General features: G+C 44.9%; 1 protein-coding gene across 7 annotated transcripts in view; it reads right to left on the bottom strand.

The window, feature by feature from the left end:
• The window catches only part of Prom1 (prominin 1), a 108710-nt gene that overhangs the window by 32590 nt on the left and 51131 nt on the right, over positions 1-24989 (bottom strand). For all 7 annotated transcript variants that reach the window (XM_087909053.1, XM_087909051.1, XM_087909054.1 and 4 more), the window contains exons 4-10: positions 22868-23073; positions 13806-13926; positions 12120-12183; positions 10897-10986; positions 3858-4078; positions 950-1024; positions 153-216 (exon numbers count right to left, since the gene is read on the bottom strand). In XM_087909053.1, coding sequence (XP_087765179.1) covers positions 153-216; positions 950-1024; positions 3858-4078; positions 10897-10986; positions 12120-12183; positions 13806-13926; positions 22868-23073 — 841 coding nt within the window. The remainder of the gene's footprint in view (positions 1-152; positions 217-949; positions 1025-3857; positions 4079-10896; positions 10987-12119; positions 12184-13805; positions 13927-22867; positions 23074-24989) is intronic.

Below are 24989 nucleotides of genomic sequence, written 5' to 3'. Positions count from 1 at the left end.
TTATTTTTAACCAGAAAAGAACAATAAAATCTTTTAAAAACTATTTTAACTATAAAAGAACAATAAAATCTCTAACAAACTCCTCCTCTGTATCCACCAGTCACAGTGCAGACCAAGAGAGAAACAGAAGGACCTTCAGTTACGGCTCTCACCTGTGATGACATCCACGGTTTGGTTTCCTACCTTACCAGGTATTTCATCAATCGACGTGTACCCCTAAAAAATAGATCAAAACGAATTGAAGGTCAGTTGGCTTATACTCTATTTTTTATCAAGGAGAGCAGTAAAATTAAAATATAATATTTATTTTAAGATTGAAATTACCTTAACATAACCACCAAGGGTCTAAGAAGAGCAAATCCCCTTTAGAAAAAAAGTGCTGGTGTGTGTGTATGTGTGTGTGTGTTGGTGTGCATGCACGCGTATGTTGGAGAGTGAAGTCTTATCTTAAAGGCTTTTCACCCTTGAAGAAACTCTTTTGGACTGTAGCTGAGAGACAAGTAATTTGAAATGTGCAGAAAACCCAAAGAAAGATAAAGTCATTGTTTGCACCAAGGAAATAAGAATCACACGCCATTGGGACAATGAGGATATTGAGCAAAGACACTCAAGCGGGAAATGTATACAATAAAATCAGTTTAGTGAAATTTTTTAAGTAAAAAAAAAGAGTGCTGAAAATACTAAGTCATCAGATGAAGGAGAGGGAGAAAGAAGTGCCAGGCTGAGGGTATAGTGGGAAAGAAATAAAACCAAACCAACACAGCAGCTCCTGGGTGGAGTGGGACAACACTCTGTATCGGGAATGTGGCCAGGGCTACCCTACACCCACAACTAAGCCCCAGAAAGCTGAGGTCAAGACTACCACGGGATTTTGCTGTTTCCCATGTCCTTATGTATTAAATTGTCCTGGGTATGACATAAGCCACCTGACTTGTCCCCAGAAGCACACCTTGTTGACGAGGCTCTCCAGATCAGTCTTGCAGATGTCATTGACTTTGTTGAGTTGGTCATCCACAGACGGGAGCTGAACGTTTATGAAACAGAGAGTCAGAAAAGGTAATTATCCCCAAGTTAACACTCACAAAAAGGGACACCATCTTATGTCCAGATCCCAGGGTGTCAGCGAGGAAGGACCTGACTTTACTTTCTTTGGAAAACAGAACACGGTCTGAGGAAATCACAGAGTAACATCTATGAGCCCTGATTTAATTTTAGTACTATTATTATTTTTAAATAGGGTTACTCTGTGTAACCGTACCAGCTGTCCTGGAACTCGCACTGTAGAGCAGGCTGGCCTCAAACTCACAGAGATCCGCCTGCCTCTGCCTCCTGAGGGCTGGGATTAAAAGCGTGCGCCACCGCCGGCGGGCCCAGGAGCACTGATTTTTAGACTTTATGGGTCTGCTGTAGTCAGCTAATGAGGTACAGATAAAGTATGTGTTGACTGCACAATTGCTAGCACAGAACACTGCTGAACGAAATTATGAATAAACCTGTAAAAACAACTTTTGAAAGTAAAACAGGGGCTTAGGCTATAGTCTAAATGAGATGAAATACATGTGCCAGGCTCTGGGTTGGATCATCAATACCAAACTAACTACCAAAGTAAATAAATAATATTAAAATTAAGTAAAGTATCTGGTGGTTACATTGGTTAGAAGTCTGGAACCAGTTTTCCAAGTCCAGAATTATACATAAATTCCAAGTACGATGGATCTTGGCACCTGGGACCCGCACTCTGGGGCTCTCAACAGGACACATCAAGGACACAACACCACTTCTGAAGCAGGTCCTTGGGGAATGTGAGACTCCAGTCTCATCATGAGAGGTCACCCATAAACCTGACTGAAGGCCGCTCCACAAAAGAAATGGAGTATTCAAAAATGTCAATGTCACACCAGCAAAAGACTGAGAAACAGTTCCTGGATTAAAGGGGAAAGAAAGACACAACACTACTGGCAACACCAGATCCTGAGTCGCAAAGAGATAAGACATTTGTAAGAGCATTTTTATTAGAAACCTGACAACATCTGCAGAGAAAGTGTGGCAGGATGGAAGTAGTGGTTCTGTGTCTTGCAGCCTAACTTGATGTGCATACGATGATTATGCAAAGCTTAGAAACATTTTAAACTACTTAAGTATAAAAGGAACAGGCCAGCAATTTATCACAGACTTAGTTTTCAAGAAAATAACTCTAGACAATCTATATAAAGATATAAGGGAACAGATAAAATAAGTGGGACAAAATGCTGAATGTTGGTATCTTAGTTGGGTTTGACTGTCAGCTTGACACAACAGGAGTCAAATCATTTGAGAAGGAAACCTCAGCTCAGGGACTGTCCAGATTAGATTGACCAGATTGACCTACGGCAAGTCTCTGGGGCGTTGTCTTGATGAGTAAATGATGTGGGACAGCCCAGCCCACTGTGGGAGGCACCATTCCCTATGCAGGTGGTCCTGGGCTGTATAAAAAAAAAGCTAGGTAAGTACAAGCCATTGAGAAAGCCAGCAATTAACATTTCTCCATGGTTTTTGCTTTACATTCGTCCTTTAATCCCTGTCCTGATTTCCCTGAAGGGTAGACAGTGACCTGGAAGTGTTAGTCAAAGAAACATGCTTCTCTCTTGGTCAAAGTGTTGCATCACAACAGTAGCACAGAAGAAACCAGAACACGTGGAGAAAATGTCCAAGGGTGTGGAAGGAGTGCATGTATTTACAGCTTTCCCAAAAATGCAAAAAAAAAAAAAAACCAACCCACATTAAAAAGCAACAGGGCCAGGTGTGATGGTATATGCCTATATTTCTGCATGACTGTATACATGTATTCCTGCATGTCTGTATACACGTATTCCCAGTCTTAGAGAGGGGAAGGTGGGAGGGTGAAGTCTGAGGTCTGCCTGGATTGCTTGTGTGAGACTATTGTGAGACCCTGTCTCACAATGGCAAACAGCAACAACAAAGCAGACAATATCACCTTCTCAAAGCATGTATTTCAAGTCATTAACACTAACTTCTAAAAGTCCATTTGATGACTCCAAAAGTCATTCAGTAGATATACAGACAATGATAATACATGTGAAGTCTTGAAAAAAAACTGACTCATAAAAAATGAAAGTGGAAAAAGTATGTTAAAATATTGTTTTATATAGAATGTGAATGGTAATACAACTAAATTAATGTATTAAGTATAATTAATATGAATATGAATATGATCATTCAAATGATATGAGGGGGTAAATTTTGGAAAATAATGGAATTGTCTATTCAGCATATATGACTAATATGCCTAACTTTTAGGCATTTTTTTCTAGAAACGTGTTAAGGAACTTTTTGTCATTTTTAATAGCTTATTTTATTTATGTGTATTGTATATCTATTGGAGGTATGTACACATGTGAGTGCAGTGCCTGTGGAGGCCAGTAGAGGGCGTTGGAGCCCCTGGATCTGGAGTGTCAGGCAGCTGTGAGCTATCTGATGAGTGTTTGGAACTGAGCTCAAGTCCTCTACAAGAGCAGCAAGGCTCTTACCTGCTGAGCCACCTCCCCACATCTCCATGCACCTAGTTTTTAAAAAATCATTTAAAGAAGAGCATGTAATCTGCTTTTCTTTTGCAATCTGAATTTACCTTGCTAAATCATCAAACAACACAGACTTTCTCAAACGTCCCCCACATTTTTTTTAAACTTCTGCTGCATCCATTCCAGCACAATGATTAGATGTCCCCCAAAAGACTCCCGGAACATTGGAGGTTACTGTTTTCCATTCCAAGCCCCTGTGCACCAGATAGGTGGCCCCTGTCTTAGCCCAAATTGACCTCCACTAGTTCTCCTGACTGCGGCAAGCTCATGCCCGCTCACCTGGTTGGCATCGAGGTTGCTCCCCAGATTGCTTAGCTCTGATCTGATGTTGTCACAGATATCTTTGGTCGGCTCTGAAGCACAGTCATTGCTGTTCTGGAGCGAATTCTCCACGCTATTTTTCACATCGGTCAGGTCGGTGCTGAGCTGTGTGCTCCCGTCACTTATGTTCTTGAGGCTGTCGTTCATGCTCTCCAGGGCATCCCTGCTCTGCCTGATGGCTGTAGGGACACAGCCAGAATCAGAATGGGCCACATAAGTGCCTCAAAAAAGCGGGAGGTGAGCTCAGACAGCTGCCAAGGGCAGTGGGGCAGGACACACGGAAGACATAAAAGCTCCTTGCCAGCCCCTTCACCCAGCTCGGCTCTCCTCCACGGTTCTTCTTAATTAAGCAGTTGAGCATAAACCCAGGACACCTTGAGTGCCACTACCTGGTCAGCAAAACAGATTAACCCACGTAAGAATCAGTTATATCCTTATATGGGCAATGACTATTAAGAGAGCCAGCATTTACCAGTCAGAAATGAGAACAAAGTATAACGACACATACTTAAATGTAGAAAACGGGGGGGGGGGTATAAGAAAAGCCAATATCTTTACACTAGCTTTAATTTTTTCCAACATAATATTTTTACTGACTGCTTGGGAATTTCATACAATGATTGCACTCACTTCCCTTTCCTCCCAGGTCTACCCTTCAACCCTTCGGGCTCCCCATCCCCCCCAAAATACACCAAGTACAATTTGTGTTGCCCATATACTCATTAGAGCATGGTCAAGCTCCTAGTGATCATTAGGGATATCTGGGTCCTTCCCTACTCCCACCCGTCCCCACACCACCCCCTGCCCTGGCCAGGAGCCATCAGCTGTGAATAGCTACACTTCAGCATCTTTATCAGGATTTTTAAAGACTCTTCAATAGCCTCCTGTCTTGACTGCTTCTTTTCCTTTTCTCTTTTCTTTGGAGGAGGGGTTATCACAGAGGCCTTCAACATCTCTTACTCTTAATTATGAGACTGTAGTTATCAATAGCACTGCCAAAGAAGTTCCCTTGCCCGTAACAGCCAGCGGCAGTGCATGGACCATGAACTTCACATGGTTTCGCGCAGCTGCACCGACCGCAGACATCAAGATGACCGCCAGCAACAGCTCAGACCACGCATATCCACACGGCCTCTGGCGGCAACATTGACCACAGGCATCAATATGGCCTGCGGAGGCAGCACGGACCTTGGAAGTCTTTCGAGAAGGCTTAATCCAGAAAATGAACAGTTCTCCATCTCAGGTATCTTGTTGCGCAGAGCCAGGGTGTCTGTGCAGCTTGGCAGCACCTGAGTGAGCTCCAGACTGGCACAGCACCCTACTAGCTGTACTCTGCAACAATCTGCTCCTTTGTCTCCTGCAGCCGGGCTCCCATACCTACCGCTGCTGTGGCATCTCTAGCTCCCCTTCTCTGCCTGGCTCTTTTCCGCAATCTTTATCTCCAGGTTCATGAGGCCACGTTTTGAAAGCGTCTTCCTATAAGACCCGCCTTTTTACTGATTGTTCCGGAGATACTTCATAATCGGCAGATATATCTTCCTCCTCCGTGCCTCCCCTAGACCCGTCTGAGGGCCACTCAGGCTCCTTGGAGTGGCTCTGCGGGTGCCAGTGGCGGCCACCATCTTGACGTCAGAATCTAAATGAGTCTTAGCCTTAAAAATTTTAATTAAAAGTTGGAAAAAAAAACCCTCTGGTATGTAAATGTCAAGGGGAGGAGCTATCTAAGCAAGCCCTATGGAGCTGAGGTCCTGAACAGAAGACGTGGAGCTACAGGATTTGAAGTTTACCCTTCTAGGTTTCAGTCTTGCTTTGGTCCTTTATTTCCTTGCTATGCCCCATTCTTCCATTTTGAAATGGGAATGCATATTCTGTGCCATTGGATACTGGAAGTATGAAATTTGTTGGTGGTGGGTTTGTTCGTTTTTAATTTTTTTATGATTTCTTTAACTTTACTTTCTGTGCACTGGTGCGCAGGTGTCTGTCAGATCGCCCTGGAACTGGATTTATAGGTGCCATGTGAATGCTGGAAATTGAACCTTATAGTTAGTGATCTTAACCACCAAGCCATCTCTCCAGCCCCTAGGTTTGTTCTTAACATTACAGGGGATCACAGGAGATTCCTTTGAGTCCTAGAAGACACTTTGGACTTTTGACCAACTGTTCAAGACTTGGGGACTTCTAAGTTTGACTAAAGGCATTTTGCATTATGATATGGTCATGAGTTTGTGGGGGCCAAGCAATGCAATGTGGGGGGTTGGAAGACAAACGTTCCCTCTGATTTCGGGCATTTGAAAACCTGGTCGCTAGTTAGTGAACAGCGCTGTTTGGGGGAAGCTATGGGACTTTGAGGATGTAAAGTCTCTCAGTTTTGTCCCTCATTCTCTGTTTCCTGTGCGGACAAGACGCGATGCCATCACTCATTCCCCGCCATAATCTCTGCAACTGCGAGCCCAGATGATCTCTTCATTAAGTTGAGTTTGGTCACGGGATTTTTATCATAGCGAGAGAAGAGTAACCAACCTACTATTTCTATATAAATAAATGAAGACTAACCAAGGCAAAGGGTTAGAATTAAAGTTAGAGCAGCGGCTGAGGGCAGACTTGGATCCAGTCAAGTTTAGACCAAGATCCCAGCTTCCGTACTTCCCGGGACTCTAGGTACAGACTCACTGAAAGTCTTTGTGTCAGTTTCTCATGTTAAAATGATGAGGCTATCACCAAGTTCACAGCAGACAGGAGACAAGGTTAGAATAATGAATGAAACTGGAACTCCTCAGAGACAATGAGTCTTGGTTTTCTTTTGTGAGCCCCACAGCCTAGAATACAATCTAATTATTTACTATCCTGATTGTTTAGAAGGTGGAGTCCCAGCTAGAGACTAAGGAAGTAATAAAAGTCTCTTTTCTACAGTGGCTTAAAGCCACACAAAAGACAAGAATTTTGAATGAGCAGCCATTGTTCTCCTGGCTAAGTAAGTCTTCCTGGACAGGTCTCTGCTCTGTGATTCACGACACTGAAGTGAGAACATCAGGATGTAAGTGAGTGACTCAAGAAAATGGGCGCGTTCCCTTTAAAAATCCATGTCTCTGCTCTTCTCTGGCAAGCAGGTAAATGTGAGTGTTAAAGCTGTACACACACACACACACACACACACACACACACTCACACGGGGCCAGAGGAACATTAATGTTCTTTTTTCGCTAAAAACAGCCCGGGGTCACAGTTCTCCATCTACTTACCACAGCATCTGTAGCAAACCGTATCTCTAAGGGCACATTGGAAGTCAGCTTTGCACGCTGACTTAGACCCTGCCCTAGTAGGCATGGTTAGGTCTCAGAAACCCCATCTATCTGGAAATGAGTTCAAGCTGGACTAGAGGAGGATTTTTGGCAGCTTAGTGAAATATCAGTATTCCTTGGGAACTTATAATACAGGTTCCCGTACCCAAAAGGTGATCACTCCTCTTACCTCTGACAGAAGGCGCATATGGCCCTCCATTGACATATACCTGTAGTGCCTATCAGTCTATCAAAGTCCATGGAGGCCGCCAGGCTCCCTCTGTCCTTACCCAGCAGCACTTGTTGGCGGCAGAGTCCCTGCACTAGCATCCTGGCCCTTCTGACCTCCTCCTCTACCCTAGAACTGCAGGCTTTGCCCCGTTCATGGGCTTCTCTCCCCAAAGTTACTCGTCCTTCTTAGAACCCACGTGATTTTTTCATACACCTCCAACCCACATTCATGCTCCCCCGATGCTCTTGGAGAAAGCCCTGTCCATATTCAGTCTGTTGGCCACGTCCAGTCTACTTCCTTTTCTCTCTGTTCTGGACTCTTCCAGATGCCTCTGGATATCTTCTCTCTCCTACCCACAAGAAAAACCTCTCCCCTAATAATGGAGTGGCCATCTTGGCGGTTTCTTTACTGTGTTCTATGGGATACAGAGATTCCGTAAAAACTGTTTATCACCAGAAAGGCAAAACGAGCATAGGGGCAAACAGAGCAGAGCACAGAGGATAATGAGAGAGCACACGCTGGCTTCTGCGCCTGAGCTTTGTCTCGCTGGTCTATGCTTTGATTTATGAACTATTTTAGTTCATAAAACAATAAACAGAGGGAAAGACAAGGGAGAAAATAGCTGCTGGCCCAGGAAACACATGCTTATTTAGTCATCGTCTGGAGACATTCAGAGCTATGGGTACTGCCCTCTTAGGGCCCAGGAAGAACCAGGTAGCTATAAAAATTAACTTTCTGAAAATCCCAAAGCATACTATGCCTCTAATATATGTGTAGGGCTGTGACTCAGAGTCATTCCATGATCCCAGGCTGTACGCATCTGAAGAAGGCAGAAGAGACCTTTCTGATTCTTAATCTCATCTCAACTCTTGCTTAATTCTTAATTTCAGTCAACTACATTTCGCCAGCCCAAAGCTCTTCTCCTGGACTGACCTGCAGCCCACATGTAACGTGCTCAGGCAACTGTTACGTTTCTTCTCTCTCCAAAGTCTTTGTGTTACAGACCCCAGACCTTGGCACAACTGTCACCATGATGGAAGTACCATTCAGACCTTGGAACCCAGCAGGTGGTTCCAAGTAAAAACAAAGGCCCAATCCATCAAAGTCCAGAAACGTCCCAACACTAACCTTGCCTTTCGGCTTCTGTAGTTCTGCTTCTGACTAACTGTTGTTGCTAAACTGAGGCGCCAACCCGGGATGCGACTATTGTACTTGGTATGCTCACTCTGAGGCAGGCTTGGGACTGCACTTGGGTACTGGACACTCAGGGTAGTCAGCGGACAGCTAATAAAGACTTGTGTTGGCTTGAACCTGTGTCCAAGTGGTCTTCTCTACAGGACCTCACAATGCATTAAACGGCTGGGATGGTTTACTGAGCACAGTTTAAGGCACATTTCTGGCCACAGTGGAAGCTTAACCCACTGACTTGGTCAAGCTGGCTTTAAAGAGAGCGTTAATAATATCTGAATCACAAAGAAAAATAAGACCCACTTGGTCTTTGATCTAGAAAGCACTATGTAACTCAAGCACTAAATATTGGAGCTGGCAAGATGGCTCTGTGGGGGAGGGCCTGGACCTCCAAGCCTGACAACCCGAATTCGATCCCTGGAACCTATGTAGGAAAAGAAGAGGACCAACTCCCACAGATTGTCCCCTGACTTCCACACGGGTTCCACACAGCATGTGCCAGTGTGCTCACACAACACAACAAATGTAAATCCCCCCCCCAAAATATTTCAAACAGTACTTAAAACACTAAAAACTTTTCAGACTGTTGGGCACAGGGACTGTGCACATACCAACTACACTGACTTGTGGTTTTCCTTTTGTGCAGCCTTCAGCACCTTCAGATTGTGGGGTTGGAGGGAATCTTGGATGGTGGTGTAAATGTACTGACACAGAGGGCTGGGGTGCGGGATGCCTAGAATCCACCTACAGCCACTCCCCCACAGACCAAGATTGCCAGGTCTCCCTGAAGGGCTTGTTATTTGGCCTTCCTGCGAATGGGACAGCAACACCCTACTTCCAAGTTCTCCCTTCTGTTCTTGGTGCCGTCTACCAAAGCTGGCTGGGTACGTGGGCTTTTGCTAGATAAGGTCTGAAAGCCAGGTCCACCACTTCCCAGTCCGCTGATGGCTATAGACTGGATTAGTATGTGGAATTCTTAACCCACGAAATGATCATATGAGGACCCAGAGAGTGTTAATTAAGACTAAAGGGGGCTGGGGACTAGAGAAATGGCTCAGGGGTTGAAAGCATTGGCTACTGTTGCAGAAATCCTGGGTTTGGTTCCCAGCACCTACATGGAGGCTTACACAATGCAGGATGCAGGGGATCTTATGTTCTCTTCTGGACTCACCACGTATCAAGCACACATATGGTGCACAAACACTCATACAGGTAAAAAAAAATTTAAAAAAAATAACAAAGGTTTTCAGGGTAGGGTATAGGTTGAAAACAACTGATAACTTTTCTATTAGAGAAAGAGCAGCTGACACAGTAGCTGTGGGTAAAGGTGCTTGCCACACAAGCTTGACAAACTAAGGTTCATCCCTGGGACTCTCTTCAAGGTAAAAGAAGAGAATCAACCCTACAAGTTGCCCTCTGATGGCCACAAGTGTTTCACACGCACCTGCACTCATGCACATGCATTCACATACATAATAATAAATAAATAAATATTTTTTTAAAGAAAAGGAAGGGAAGCTAGAGATGGACGTTTGCCACAAGAAATAGCATTGAAATGAGACCAGGAGAGGTAAGCAAAAAAGAATGGGAGAGGGGAAAATTGGGGGAGGGAAGAAGGAAGGGAGGAAGGAAGGGAAGAAAGAAAGAGGGGAGGTGGAGGTTGATATGTCTTTGAGGGTCGCATCACTGAGTTTCCTAGCCTGGAAGGGAAATGGTTGGTGATGGGCAGAACTGATACCTGATGATTTCAAAAGCCTTTAAGTCATTAATTCACCCCCTTTAATTCATTCATTCATATTTTTTGAATCAGGGTCTTACATAACTCCCTAAGTAGTTCAGGCTGGCCCTGAAGTCATGGTTCTCTTGCCTTTCTATTGCCAGGATTACAGATGCGCTACTACAACCAACACATCAACAGATATTTTCTTTGAAACTCCAGATAATAGGCGAGATCATATAAGCTCTGTGGGCCTGGTCTCCTCAACAAATCCAAAACATTGCCACCTCACCACAAAACCAGCCATGGGCCACACAGAAACACATGAACATAACTTTGGGTCATTATGACTTCAAATGATGCTTCCCCCCCCCTCCAGTATCATAGGCTTTTACAAGCACAAACTTTTAAAAACAACACACATACTGGGACAGTCTGTGTCTTTGCCAGGCCTGTGTGCATGGCCAGACTGTAATTCTTGTCTCTACCCACCCTTGAAGGAATCCAAGACAATGTGAGTGTCCCTGGGAAGCCAGGAATCTAGGATGGACTATCCTCGGTCACCTGTGCCACCATGCTTACCTGTCACCATGGCCTTCATGTCATCGAGCACAGGGATTACTTTGGGTTTTACTTGGTCCTTTATTCTGCCTCCCAGCAAGTTATCGACATCTGGATTGAGAGGAAAGGAGTTGATGAGGGCAAGCCGGCGTCTCCTTCACCTCCCATGCCTTCTGCTCACGCCCCACAAGTTGACGCCTGAAAAATGTCTTCCTTCTTCCCATCCTCACGTCCCATCCTCCACTTCAGACCATTCACCGGGGGCCCTAATGCGAGGAGATGCCATTGCCGGCTTCAAACTCCTCAAACCTGTACTTCCCCTGGAAAATTATTCTCATGGACCCTTATATTTGCGCGAAGGAACACGGCATCTGTGATCTCGAGTTGTGTTCCACAATCACTGTTTCTAACTCACCTACACTGGGGTCTCTCCACTGCAGTACCCCTGACCTTCAGGACCAGATACATCTTTTGGGGGGTGGACTGTCCTGTGCCTTGTAGGATGGTGAGCACCATCCTTGGCCTTGGACAACAGACAGCAGTTCCACTGCCCCTCCCCAATCCTGCCAACCATGTATGCCTCCAAAATGTCACCTTTGGTTGAGAACAACTTGACTAAGCTGCGTGTGAACTCTAGTGAGACATGGTCCGTCAAGGAACAGGGCCAGGTTGTTTCTACAGCCCATTTAACAGGGCACTTAGTGGGGCCACACATGCTCTTCTGCATGAAGAATGACCACAGGAGAGTAAAGGCTTTACCATAAGGAAGGTAAAATTTTAAAACTGAAGCCCAAATCCCTCTGCTTGTGAAACTGAACTTGAATGTTGGGTGCCTTTTTTAAAGATTTATTTATTAATCTATGTGGATCAATGTTTTGCCTGCAGGTGTGTCTATGCACCATGTGAATGCCTGGTGTCCACGAAGGTAAGCAGAAGACCTTGGATGTCTCAGAACTGGAGTTCTGGATGGTTGTGAGCCTTCACATGGGCACTGGGAATGGAACCCAGGTCCTCTGCAAGGGCACCAAGTTCTAGTAACCACTTTGCCATCCCTTCAGCCCCTAAAATTTGGGTTTTAATCATCCAGTGACAAGTGACAAACGCCCAGTAGCTCTTGAGCTGCTTCTGCCTTCCTCCTACCTTCAACAGGTTCCCATCCTGGTCTGCGCTACATAGGAGGTAGCTAAGGCATCTTCTGAACCATAACAAACAAAAAATGCAAACTAACTTTCAACGCTACTTACCATCCAGGTCTGAGAATGCCTTGTTCTTGGTGTTGGTGTACTGAGCCAGTATATAGTCAATTTGCTGGAAAAGAAAATTTCATGGCACCTGCCCTTTGAGGTGCAAAGTCATAATACAAAGACAGTAGGGATTTAAGACACAAAAAAAATTAACCCCTTCGGAGCACTCTGAAATAGCTAGAAAGTGACAGACACACTCGTCTTTTCCAGTACCCCGGTCCTTACACGCCCCAGCTTTACTGACCGAGCACCGACTTTTATCCACCGCGTTTGCTAACAATAAACTGACTGGCTGTGGTCACTGCTTATGTGTCGTGGTTCTGTGGACTGTCTAGGTGGACCATAATGGGGACCGTAAGAATGCACACAAGTGGGTCCCCCTCTCTCCTGCCTCTTCTTTGTGAGCAGCCTGGGTATTTTCACCAGGTCCCCTCAGGATCACCAGCAGCGGGAGCCTAATAGACACCTGATACACAGCTCCTAGGAGCTGAAGTTACCGATCAGCCCAAGATGGTGTCCACTGTGTCCTCCTGGCCATAAGCAGGCCACAGGGACAGCCTAGACTCAAGGGGACAGATGCACCCCATAACAGAACGAGTAAGAATTGACAGCCACCTGAAGTTTGACACACGAGTCCATGGTATTGATTACTCTCCACTGATTTTCTAAAAGAGTATTCATCTTCTTATTTACGGTGGCTCAGTGGGCCTGCTCCCAACCCTCTCAGCAAGGCCAGGTTAACTTTCTTCTAGAGTTGTCAACCTCCCCAGTAAGCGTGTAGTAGCGTTAAATTTTCATTTCTTTAGCTGCTAGTGGTAAAACATCTTGCCCTCTTTGGGGACAGTTATATTCCATCTGTTAGTCACCTATTCAGTTGAGCTATGTGACACACTTAATGTGCAGGACTTTGAGGAAAGAATCAACCTGAAGGCCACATGCGGTTCAAGGATGCATGGATTCTGAGGGACCCAAGAGCATCACACACTTAAGTCAGTTCCTGCTCAGATACTTTTCAAATCACATTCTGAGCAGGTAATACGTCAACGCACTCCAAGGAAAAGGACAGAAAGTGCAGAAAGCGGCCCTTCCCGTCATGGCCCTTCACTCATTCTGTTTGACTTCGTCCAAAATGACCTGTGTTTGTGTGTTAGTGTGTGTGTGTGTGTGTGTGTGTGTGTGAGAGAGAGAGAGAGAGAGAGAGAGAGAGAGAGAGAGAGAGATTTTCCAAAGGAGACTGACATATCTACACAGACAACAAACAGGTGTGCATAAAGCTAAAAATTCCATCATTAATAGCAGTTATGCAATGATAACGGGTTAACTATACCACCAAAAAGAAAGAATAATACCAAACAACAAACAAAAAACAAAACCAAATACCCACAGTGAGACTCTTAAAATTATGAGATACTTTTATATGTGCTGTGATTTTGTTATGCCTAAATAAAATAAATAAGATAATTGAAGCAAAACAAGCCAAGTAAATCCTGACGCTATGGAAACTATGCTTCGATGCTTAAGAGAGCTGCTCTCTGGCTGTGTTTCTTCATCCACAGCATTAAAGGGCAACACCTTTCTATGCAGATTCATTGGCTTCTTAAAGGTTTGGCTGAGCTTCCAAATGGGCACAGAGATTCAGAATGGCCGACACCAAGCGTTTGGAACATGCAGGTTGCAGGTTTTTACCTTTGGGGTTTCATTCAGGAATGTTTGCAAGTCTCTGTAATTGCTCTCTGTCAGATTCTCGGTCCTTTTGATTAAGGTCCTTACCTGGTGGTTGGCCACAAAACCATACATGATGCCAAGGCTGAAGGGAAAGGGAAGAATAGAGAGTGCTGGTCAAGATCCACTCGCACTGGCACCACAGGGGCCTCAGAATGGCCACCTCTGTCCCATCCCCCTGCAGCCTACCCACTAAGACCACCATCATCACACCACCAAAATGGGGACAAAGACGTCTCTGAGGCCAGACTCTGTTCAGGATGAAGGACTGTACTATGACTCTTGTAAATGAACGGTGTCCACAACAAATGCTGGAGGAAAGTACCAGGGGCACGTGTGTACACCCTGTGTGTATACTGCCTTGTTGTGGGTCAGTACCAGGGGCATGTGTGTACACCCTGTGTGTATACTGCTTTGTTGTGGGTCAGTACCAGGGGCACGTGTGTACTCCCTGTGTGTATACTGCCTTGTTGTGGGTCAGTACCAGGGGCACGTGTGTACACCCTGTGTGTATACTGCCTTGTTGTGGGTCAGTACCAGGGGCACGTGTGTACACCCTGTGTGTATACTGCCTTGTTGTGGGTCAGTACCAGGGGCACGTGTGTACTCCCTGTGTGTATACTGCCTTGTTGTGGGTCAGTACCAGGGGCACGTGTGTACTCCCTGTGTGTATACTGCCTTGTTGTGGGTCAGTACCAGGGGCACGTGTGTACTCCCTGTGTGTATGCTGTCTTGTTGTGGGTCAGTACCAGGGGCACGTGTGTACTCCCTGTGTGTATGCTGTCTTGTTGTGGGTCAGTACCAGGGGCACGTGTGTACTCCCTGTGTGTATGCTGTCTTGTTGTGGGTCAGTACCAGGGGCACGTGTGTACTCCCTGTGTGTATGCTGTCTTGTTGTGGGTCAGTACCAGGGGCACGTGTGTACTCCCTGTGTGTATGCTGTCTTGTGGGGTAGTACCAGGGGCACGTATGTACACCCTGTATGTATGCTGTCTTTTGGGGCAGTACCAGGGGCTGTGTGTACACCCTGTGTGTATGCTGTCTTGTGGGATAGTACCAGGGGCACGTATGTACACCCTGTATGTATGCTGTCTTTTGGGGCAGTACCAGGGGCTGTGTGTACACCCTGTGTGTATGCTGTCTTGTTGTGGGTCAGTACCAGGGGCACACGTGTACACCCTGTGTGTATGCTCTCTTGTGGGGGTTGTACCAGAGGCATGTTGTACACCCTGTGTGTATGCTGTCTTGTTGTGGGGCAGTACCAGGGACACACGTGTACACCCTGTGTATATGCTGTCTCGTGCCCACACAAACACCCTCATGCACCAGAGAAGAGGGAACTAGCGATCAGGTAAGAGGGACTTGGGCTTTCTGGTGATTTTTCATTTGATTGCTAGTTTCTATATCATCCACATTGAAAAGAAATAAGGTATTTCAGCACTAAAGCATGACGGGAAGGTCTGGCTTCATTTCCTGTTGCAGTGATAGAATATGCCCTAGATGATTTCCTTCCACACAATACTAGACTGTGCCCAGGTGACAATTTTGAAACAAACCATGACACGCACAGGCAGCACACCCACTGTTCATTTATATAAAGTATGGAGCCAAACCAAATGGTGGCGCTAAAAAATGCCATGGTTATTGTGGTGAAGGCTGAGGGCTCTTTTCATGGCTGGATTTACTTCATGGTAATTCCTGATCTCAAAAGACTGAATTTAAACATAGTGAAAGCTCTTAGGTTTCGTTTTTTTAGCCACCATCAACTCTTGACTTAAATTACACTAATTGGTTCAATTGTTGAGGCAGAGCCCCGAACATTAAAATGATCAATTTTGGAGTAAATTCCAGCTTTGGTGGCGTACCACTGCAATCCCAAAATCCTTGAATGAGCAAATTGAGAGGACCGCAGAGTTCCAGGCTAAACTGAACTGCAGAGACCTCTCAAAATTAAAATAAAACAAACCCCCTTCCCAAACTGCAGGGGAGCTAAAACCCAAAGTATTTTTAGATATGACCACTAGAGGGCAGCAAGGAATTAATAAATAACACTAAACATTTTCAGCAAAGACCCAAAAGACCAAAATTGTTACTTTGTAACTATGAAGTCAACTATGTGGATAGGTTTTACAAACAGTTTTGCAAGTAACAGGCAAACTCTGGGAAAACGAGATGCAGTTGCTTCTCAGGTTGTCTAGCAATTACTTCAGTTTTATGCACATATATACAGATTATATTGAAAAACGCCATGTTAAAAAAAAAAAAAACGGAGTCCCAGGGCAGGTATTCACCCTGCAAGAGTATTGCTGCGTGGGGGTGGAGAGATGGTTCAACACTTAGGAACACTATCACTATTCCAAAGGACCTAGCAGCCACATTAGTCTGCTCACAGCAAGCTGCAATTTCAGCTCCAGGGCATCCAACGACTTTTAAGTTCACCTGTACATAATCACCCCCACCCCACCCCACCCCCCCCCCCCCCGCACAGAGAGAGAGAGAGGGAGAGAGAGAGAGAGAGAGGGAGGGAGCGAGCAAGCACATTCACACATGACACACATGGACACATAACAAAAATTCTTTTAAACAAGTAAAAAGTACTGCTGCATCCAGAGCAGTGCTTAGTTCATTCGTGGCTTCTCTTTCTTAAAATACGTTTTCCTGCGGCAATGACGCACAGGCCCTCTAGGGCTCCCAAAGTGACCCTACCACGCCTTTGTGGCCCATGACCTTGAAAAATACTTTATTCTGCCTAGCGAGCTGCAGCGAGTGAGCAGGTGAGCAGGCACATGTGACTTGGCCCCGGTTCCTCCTCCACCAGTTCTGAGAAGGCCCTTCTCCTCCCCGAACCTCAGCAACCATCACACAGTTCAGTATGGATCTGAGGATATAAACCAGTTTGAATTCAGCCTCAACTGCACAAGCAAGCTGCAAAGGAGACGTCTGGCTAGGGGATGTCTGCAAATTCCCTGGGACTTGTTGGTCCTTGAGCTTGAGTTCTTTCTTAGGGCAATCTCCGAAAAAGAAGACAAAATGTTCTGTGCCACTTAGACTGCAGTATGACCCACTACTGTCTGTCCCAAGTTTATGTTTGTATACGAAGCAGACATTGTGCCTCAGCAATAATAATCACTGACTAGCGTGACACCCTCATCCTAAGTTATGTGCAGAAGCAAGACATACATGCACATGCAAACAAAAGACCAAAATGTGCCAGGGTCTTTATTTAACCAAGCCAGGTTCAAACATCTATGCTTGTGACAAGCCAGGATCACCCCTAAAAAGACCTGATATCCGCCCTAGGAGAATCTCGCTTCTCTACCCACAATCTCCGAATTATCTCAGAGTTCATTCTACTGGGCTGCAGACCCATTGGGTCACAGAAAGAAAATGTGGACCCAGAATTCCACAGCTTCCTCTTGACCCTTGCTCTCCACACACCACGGATCCACACAGGGATCGCTGATGGCCTGTGTCACAATGCCTGCTGGAGTTTGTCTTTATTTCGACCTAAGTTCAATGTCCTTGAGAGGAGGCAGTAACTACCTCCCTGCCCACTTTATTTAATAGTCTTTCTCCAGATAGGGGTAACTGAAGGAAGTGGTTGGAGACTGAACTTTTTGCTCTTTCAAACCTTGATCTGCCTAGATACTAGCTGAACAAACAGTATGGAAGCTGAAACTGTCCTTGCACTTTATTAGAGAAGGCTTTACTCACAAGATCCTCAGCCAGATCAATGAATTGCCACATAAGCTTTTGATCCAACACTGACTGCCCAGAATGCAACTCTACAAAGTCCTGCTAGAAATGATCAAACTCATGCTACCAATAACTTTAACAAAAAATAGTGCTAAAAGGAGTTTGGCAAACGAACTCAATGACTTTCCCAGCAAATTTTCTGTGTAAATGGATACATAGTATTGCAGGAACTTCCCAGGGACTACAAACACTGCAAACCTTAGTTCTCACATAAAACTTCGCAATGTGTAAGCACTAGCAACTGATAAAAACTTTACTGTATTGACTGATGGTGCAGTGACGATGAGCTAGAGAAGCCGAGTGGAGTGACGGATGTAGAGCAGTGGACAGGAGGGCTGGCCTTCTCCGAGTACAAATCAGTCACAGAGTGGGGATGGAATCCTCCACAGAACACATGGTCAGGTTCCGAGGCTCTCACATTCCAAAGCTGCCTTATGGCAAAGCTCAGAGAAAGCCTGGCCTCACGTGCCTCCCCGCACACTAGGGAGTCTGCCTCCTCAACACATATGGCTTTCCCAAACACAAAATGCTGAGAGAATGGAAAAAAAATTGTAAAGGAATAACATAAAAATCAGGGTGGTCAGGATTAATATTAAAATGGACTGCACTAAACTGTAAGATTTCGAATCAATGAATGGGGCTGAGTCTAGTCAAAGGCAGGTGGGCATGTTCAGGGTTAGTGGAAGGATTTATGTCCATCGTAGCAGTATTCATCAATGGTATGCAATTTCTGCTGAAGCAGAAGCCAACAGCTTGTGAGAAAGGGAGGACTCCACCAGCACGGCCTTCCTCCTGCCTCCAGCAGGGCCTTCTTTCTACCTCCTTTCTAATGTGGCTTCCAACTTCTGCTCCTTCTACCCAATCCTTTGATTTTGGTTACATAATTTCTTCCCATTGTCATTTGCTTTCCCTTTTACACATTTCCACTTCTAACTCTTAATCTTCTTGGCTGTTCTGATTATTTGGAAACAACATTAGCAAGTAGTCAATCATGAAAAGTGATAAGGAATTCAAAGAGAAGATGTCAAAATACCTATAGTAAATTGAGAGGTTCGAGGCAAAGAAGTCTAAATTTCTGTCTGTGCTGTGGGATAACGCCCATGTATACTATAAAGATTTGTCACTCATATATTTTTTTAATAAAGTGCTTGGCCAATAGCCAGGCAGGAAGTACAGGCAGGGCAACCAGACAAGGAGAATTCTGAAAAGAGGAAGTTGGTCACAGTTGCCAGCCAGAAGCAGAGAAAGCAAGATGAGAATGCTTCAATGATAAAAGGTACCAAGCCACATGGCTAAACATAGATAAGAAATATGGGTTAAGTTGTAAGAACTAATTAATAATAAACCTGAGCTAATAGGTACACAATGTTACAATTAAAATAGTTTTTGTGAGTTTCTTTGGGTCTGAACAGCTGTGGGACCAGGTGGGGCAGAAACTTCAGTCTACATGTCTGAATTTCAAGAAGAAAAAAACCCACCCCATCTACTATTTTCATACAGATAAGTTTAATGTACAACATAAAATCTAATTAGCTTCAAATTTGCCACATGCTCAAACAAGAGATTATCTCTGGCTTAATTATGTTGAAATCTGAAATTATGAACTGAAAACTAATGTTTTGTTTAGGTTGAGAAAAAACTTAAATGTGTAAAAAACTAGAGAATCAAGAGATTTTTAAAAAATAATTTTCCAAACTAATACATACTTAAAAAATAAAAAGCCTAAAAAAAAAGTTTTGATAGGTTTGCATCTCAGGAATAAAGCTAGCTGAGCTATATGTAAGTATGTAAATGGAAACTAGATTTATATCTTACTTTATAGCTTTCTTTATATATTTTGGTATTTTAAGCACAGTAAAAAAACTCAGTTAATTCAGAATGAGGTCCTAAGTAATTTATAGCAATGTAAACAGAAGTCCAACTTAAAAGAGGAATCCAATATGGAAAACACGGTTCTTTTATTTTTGAAAATGGAAATCCCTTTATACATATGCAAATATTTATTGAGTTAGATAAATAAATCTGTGTAATAAAGAACTTCATAATATTTGACATGTATTTTCATAAAGAAAAAAATGCAATTAGCTTTGGGGGCCTGGAAAGATGGTGTATTGGTTAAGAACACTGACTGCTCTTCTAGAGGACCCATTTTAAGATCTCAGCACCCACCACATAAAGACTCATGACCGTGTGTAACTCCAGTCCCAAGGGATCCGATGCCTTCTTCTGGTCTTTGTGAATACTGGCCATGAACCACACGTGGTACACAGATAGGCTTGCAGACACAAAACTCATAAATACCAGATAAATTTCTTAAGAAATGATTTGCTTGCTCAGTAGGGCATCATTCTAACAGGAGAGGTAGTGTGCTCAAATGGTAGGCACTTTCTGGTCTGAGTCTGGCCCTAAAGGCCTAGGGTATAGATGAAAAACATGCTGGCCAAGTCCGAGGTGAAGGAAGCTTGTGTGTTGTTAGCTTCTAGGAAACACTAGTGAAGCCCTGTTGAGTCTGAGAGGTCTGGAGGCTGTAACTTACATTCTTTGATAACTAGTAAGCCCCTTTGCTGCTGGGCCTACCCACTCTGAGAAGGCTTCAAAGGGATGTAGGGAAAAACAGACACATCAGGAATTACACAAGAAGGAACAGATTTGAGTTATGCATGAGAGAATCAGTCAGACAGACAGTGCAGAAAAAGTCGGAGATGCCAAAGAGATGTGCTCACTTAGGGTTCGAGTGAGAAGGTAAGCAGTCCTCTGGGTAGCTGGCAGTGCAGCAGGCTAACAGCACATGCATTTAAGTCCTGTTTATGCAGATATTAATATACAGTCAATGTGAAGTCCTGTCGTTAATTCCATCGCCACTCCTCTGGGGTAAGAAGTAATGAACTGGCTACTTGCTGGTGATAATCCTTTATTGTTCATGTTTAAACTAGTTCATAGGTGACACGCAGCCTGGGATAGAACCTCAGGAGCCAAGCAGCTGAACTACAGCTCCTTCCCCAGTTCCTGCCCGGCAACCTTCAGTTTCTTTTCCAGGGCAGCCATTGCTTTTCTTTCAATCATTTCACATATTTTATGTCTTTTTCAAATACAAAAAAAGTTTTTTGCAGGGTGTGGCAGCACATGTCTTTGATCCCAGTACTCAGGAGGCAGGGCTAGGTGGATCTCCATGAGTTCAAGGCCAGCCTGGTCTATATAGTGAGTTCCAGGATAGCCAGGGCTATGTAGAGAAACCCTGTCTCAAAAACAAACAAAGTGTTGGTACTCCCCTCTTTCTGTTTTTATCACAGTTACAAGATCTGCAAATTGCTTTTCCGTATCTCTCGGCGACAGATGTCTATCTGTGACTCTTTGATGGGTATATTTGAAAGTCGTGCATCTTGGCCAGGCCTTTATCAGTGACCACACTGAAGCACTTTTCTCTGGTTTTGGACCCAGAACTTTAAGTATAGGACTTACTGCTTTGTGCTTAAAGTCCCAATTAAACACAAAGTTGTTAGACTTAAAACCACTTCCAGCTGCTGAGCAAATGTGATGTTTTGGGAAAGTCAACTAGTTCAGCACTGTGCACGTGGGACTTCACTTCTCTCAGTGCATGAAATACTCACTGAGGTCAGGCAAGATAGCTCAGTGGATAGAGGCACTTACTGCCAAGCCTGATGATCTGAGTTTGATCCTGGTAGAAGCAGAGCAGAGTCTGAGGAGTTGACCTCTGACCTCTCTATGCATGCACCTTGTCTGTCTCTGCCCTCCCCCATCCATCTGTGGGTGCATGCGCGCGTGTGTGTCTCTCACACACACACACACGCAATGCATATATATTAAAATGTAATTTTTAGAAAATGTAAAAATTACATGCATTAAAGAACTGTGGAGCAATAGAGTAAAAAGATCATAATAAGGGGCATTCTTCAGCTGGGGAATAGACATGGGTCCAATAGCATGGGTCCAACATCTTAAAGACATGTATGTTTCTGGTCTGTTCATTAGCTGGAAACGTTTACCAATAGCAATAACTCCACGGAGCATCCTGGATCACAAAGGGTAGTGGATCTGGACTTCACCAGCAGGAGCAAACAGATAGCAAATTCAAGCAAAGCAGGTTTTGAAATGGCTAGGAAGCTTCTGTATTTCACCATCTTCACAAATTTACAGCACACAGGGGCGTGCCAACATTCCTTAGGCAACACCTAGGCTCTGCTTCCTGCCTGCATGCTGTCAGCCTCCACAGAGGTAGCAGAGGAGGGAAGTAAATGCTTTCAGCCACCAAGTTCACCAGGGGATGGGGAGGCGGCTCAGTGGGTAAAAGTGCTTGCCACACAAGCATGAGGACTCGAGTTCAAATCCTAGGACACCACGTAAAAGCTAAACGTGTATCACAAACATCTGTAATCCCAGTACTCCTGCAGGGAGGGTGGAGGTAGAGATGATAGAATTCCTAGAAGCTTGTCAGCCAGCTAACTGAGAGTTTTCAGTGGAAAAACAACAAAGAGGCCCTGCCTCAAACAAAGTGGAAGGAGAAAGCCTACATCCAGGGTTGTCCTGTGACCTCATACAAGCCATGACACATGCGTGCCTGAATCCACACATTCCAATGCCCCCTCCCCCGCACAGTTTATCAGGATATCTACGAGAGAGAAAACTACTAAAAAGAGAGCACGTGGTACCTTCTAGGCACAGTGGCATCTTTGAGAGTTGCTTCTGATGTCCCTTTCTGCTTTGATTCACTTTAAATGCATGGATTCAGCGAGGTATGGTAGGGGCATGCCTGCAATCCCAGGACTTGGAAGCTGGAGTAAGCATTATCTATCAGAAGTTCAAAGCCAGCCAGGATTCGTGCAGTCCTTACTATGTGTAAGATCAAGGTTAACCGTAACTATGCATTGGTATCCTGTCTTGGGGGGGTGGGGGCGAAAGACTGCGTGCACTGATGCATGCCTTTATTAATATTAATTCTAGCACATTGGGAGGCAGAAGCAGCCGGATCTCTGTGAGTTCAAGGTCAGTCTGATCTACATTGTGAGTTCCTGGGCAGTCAGAACTATACAGTGAAACCCTATCTGCACAAAAAGAAGAGAAGAGGGGAGGTAGAGGAAGAGGAAAGGGAGGAAGAAAAGGAAGAGGAGGAGGAAAAGTAAGAAGAGGAAGAGGAGGAGGAGGAAGAAGAAACAAAGAGAAAAGTAAAATAAACTCATGGACGTAAAGGTACAAAGAGACCTTCCCCATCACCTTGCAATGCCCTAAGGACTATGGTCCAAGACTCGACTTGCCTCATGAGCAGACAAATAACCAAGAGCGAAAGGGCAAAGCCTTTCCTCCGGCATGACTCGTTCTGCTTCTGCCGCTGGTGCATCTCTCCGCCACACTTGTTACAACAGCGGCACATACAGAAGAAGTAGCCCACCAGAGGCATGAGGATAATAAATAGCAGTCCCAGGATGGTGCAGATAAGGATTCCAATTTCATAGTAGGCAATCTGCAACGTAAAGGAAAGACACAGGACATGTCACACAAAACAGAAAGAACATTCCACAGTCGTGAGTAGCTCGGCATGCACGCATTAGTGTGTTTTTCCATTTAGAAGCTCACTGAGCTTTTGAGGGAAGTGGAGTACTGAGTTACTAGAATTCTGGCCAAGAGTTTAATATTCCTTTCAATTGCCTGGAAGTTACCTAAGAGCAAGGTCAAGTGGGAAATGGTTTACTTTCAACTTCAAAGGCATTTTCCTTTCCAGATGGCTTTAAAAATAGCTCTGCCTAGCGAGTCATACACAAACAAGGTTCTTTACATCAGAAAGTCAGAACTAGTAGAGAGGGATTTGAACCCTGTTAGATGGGATTGACTAGTGACAAACTCAATGCTTATAAAAAGAATCTAAGATATGCTGGGGAAAAGGTGGCACAGAAATTATGGGAGTGGTCAACCAATGACTGGTTCATCTTGAGACCCATGCCATGAGAGGAAGCTCACCCCTGACACTGCCTGGAGGGCCAGGATCCAGAGACTGGACATCCCAGAGACCTAGGGTAGAACCCAACATGACTGACAAACTGGTCAATGAAGTGATTCCTAATGATACTCTGCTATACTTCTAGATCATTACCTAGCCCAGTTGTCACTAGAGAGGCTTCACCCAGCAACTGACAGACACAGATGTAAATACCCAGAGCTAAATATTAGGAAGAACTTGGGGAATCTTGTCGAAAAGGGGGAGGAAGGATTATGGGAGCCAGAGAGGCCAAGGGCACCACAAGAAAACTCACAGAATCAGCTTACCTGTGAGCTCCTAGGGGCCCACAGAGGCTGAACTGCCAAGCAGAGAACTCGCATGGGACTGGCCTAGGCCCCTGAACATATGCTACAGTTATGTAGCTTGGTCCTCTTATGGGACTCCTAACAGTGAGAGCAGGGGGTGTCTCTGACTTTGTTACCTGCTTTTGGGACTGTACTCCTCCTACTGGGTTGCTTAAGACCCAGCACAACTTCCACATAGAATCATTTAGACCTTAATAGATTTTCATTGTCCTTGCTGGCTTGTTCGTGGGGCACATGGAACAATGACCTGGAGGATGGAATAATCTCTCGCTCCAGTCCACACACAGAGTCACCCACATTTCTCTTCTTGGTTTTCTCGCTCCCCGGTTGTTTGTGAGATGAAGCTCCCTGTATCCCAGGCAGCTCTCAGCAGTAGCGAATGATCCTCCTGGATATTTCAATTACAGATGTGCGCCCCCATGCCTAGCTTCTGCGAATGGAATTGAGGGTGGAACCCATGGATTCATGAATGCTAGGCAAGAACTCTGTCAACTGAGCTACACCCTCAGCAACAAGTCCCTCCTCGTGTTTCTAAAGAATGGCAGAAAATCACGGGTTGATGCTTGATGAACAAGCAAGATAGCAATGGCTGAGGTAGCGGCTAAGATGATGAGAGTAAATCAAGACTTGAGCCTTGTTCCTGCAGGCGCGCACTGAGACCGGATCTCACATCCAACTTCCTGTTCAACCACCTCACTTTATCTTTCCCCAATCAGACAATGTGTGTTTCCTTGCATTACTGTGAGTGTGGCAATCGGAAAAAGAGCTCAGGGTCGCCACTCCCTCTAGCCTGTCCACCGTGTAATAAAGCAAGGACAAAAAAAAAAACAGCCGAAGAAAACAAAGAGCTTTGTTCTTGAAATCTGCAGAAGCAAAAAGCATCTCCTGATGGAAAATTGTGATCGTGCGCACCTCTGGCCACCTGTTGTGGGGAGTCACCCACCGGTCGGTGAACCCGTATCGACTGCCCCTGTGATCACTCCGGAATTTCCAGCAAAATGAAGTTGGTGACAAACCTGCCATCCTCCCATCTACCTGGCTCTCAGCAGATGCCTTCCTTGCTTCAGTGCCGGTCTC

The sequence above is a fragment of the Myodes glareolus genome, chromosome 8 (genome assembly GCF_982192425.1).
Source record: "Myodes glareolus chromosome 8, mMyoGla1.1, whole genome shotgun sequence".
Classification (NCBI taxonomy): Eukaryota; Metazoa; Chordata; class Mammalia; order Rodentia; family Cricetidae; genus Myodes; species Myodes glareolus.
Note: the sequence above shows the minus strand (reverse complement) of the source record. Positions and strands in the feature narration are given on the sequence as shown.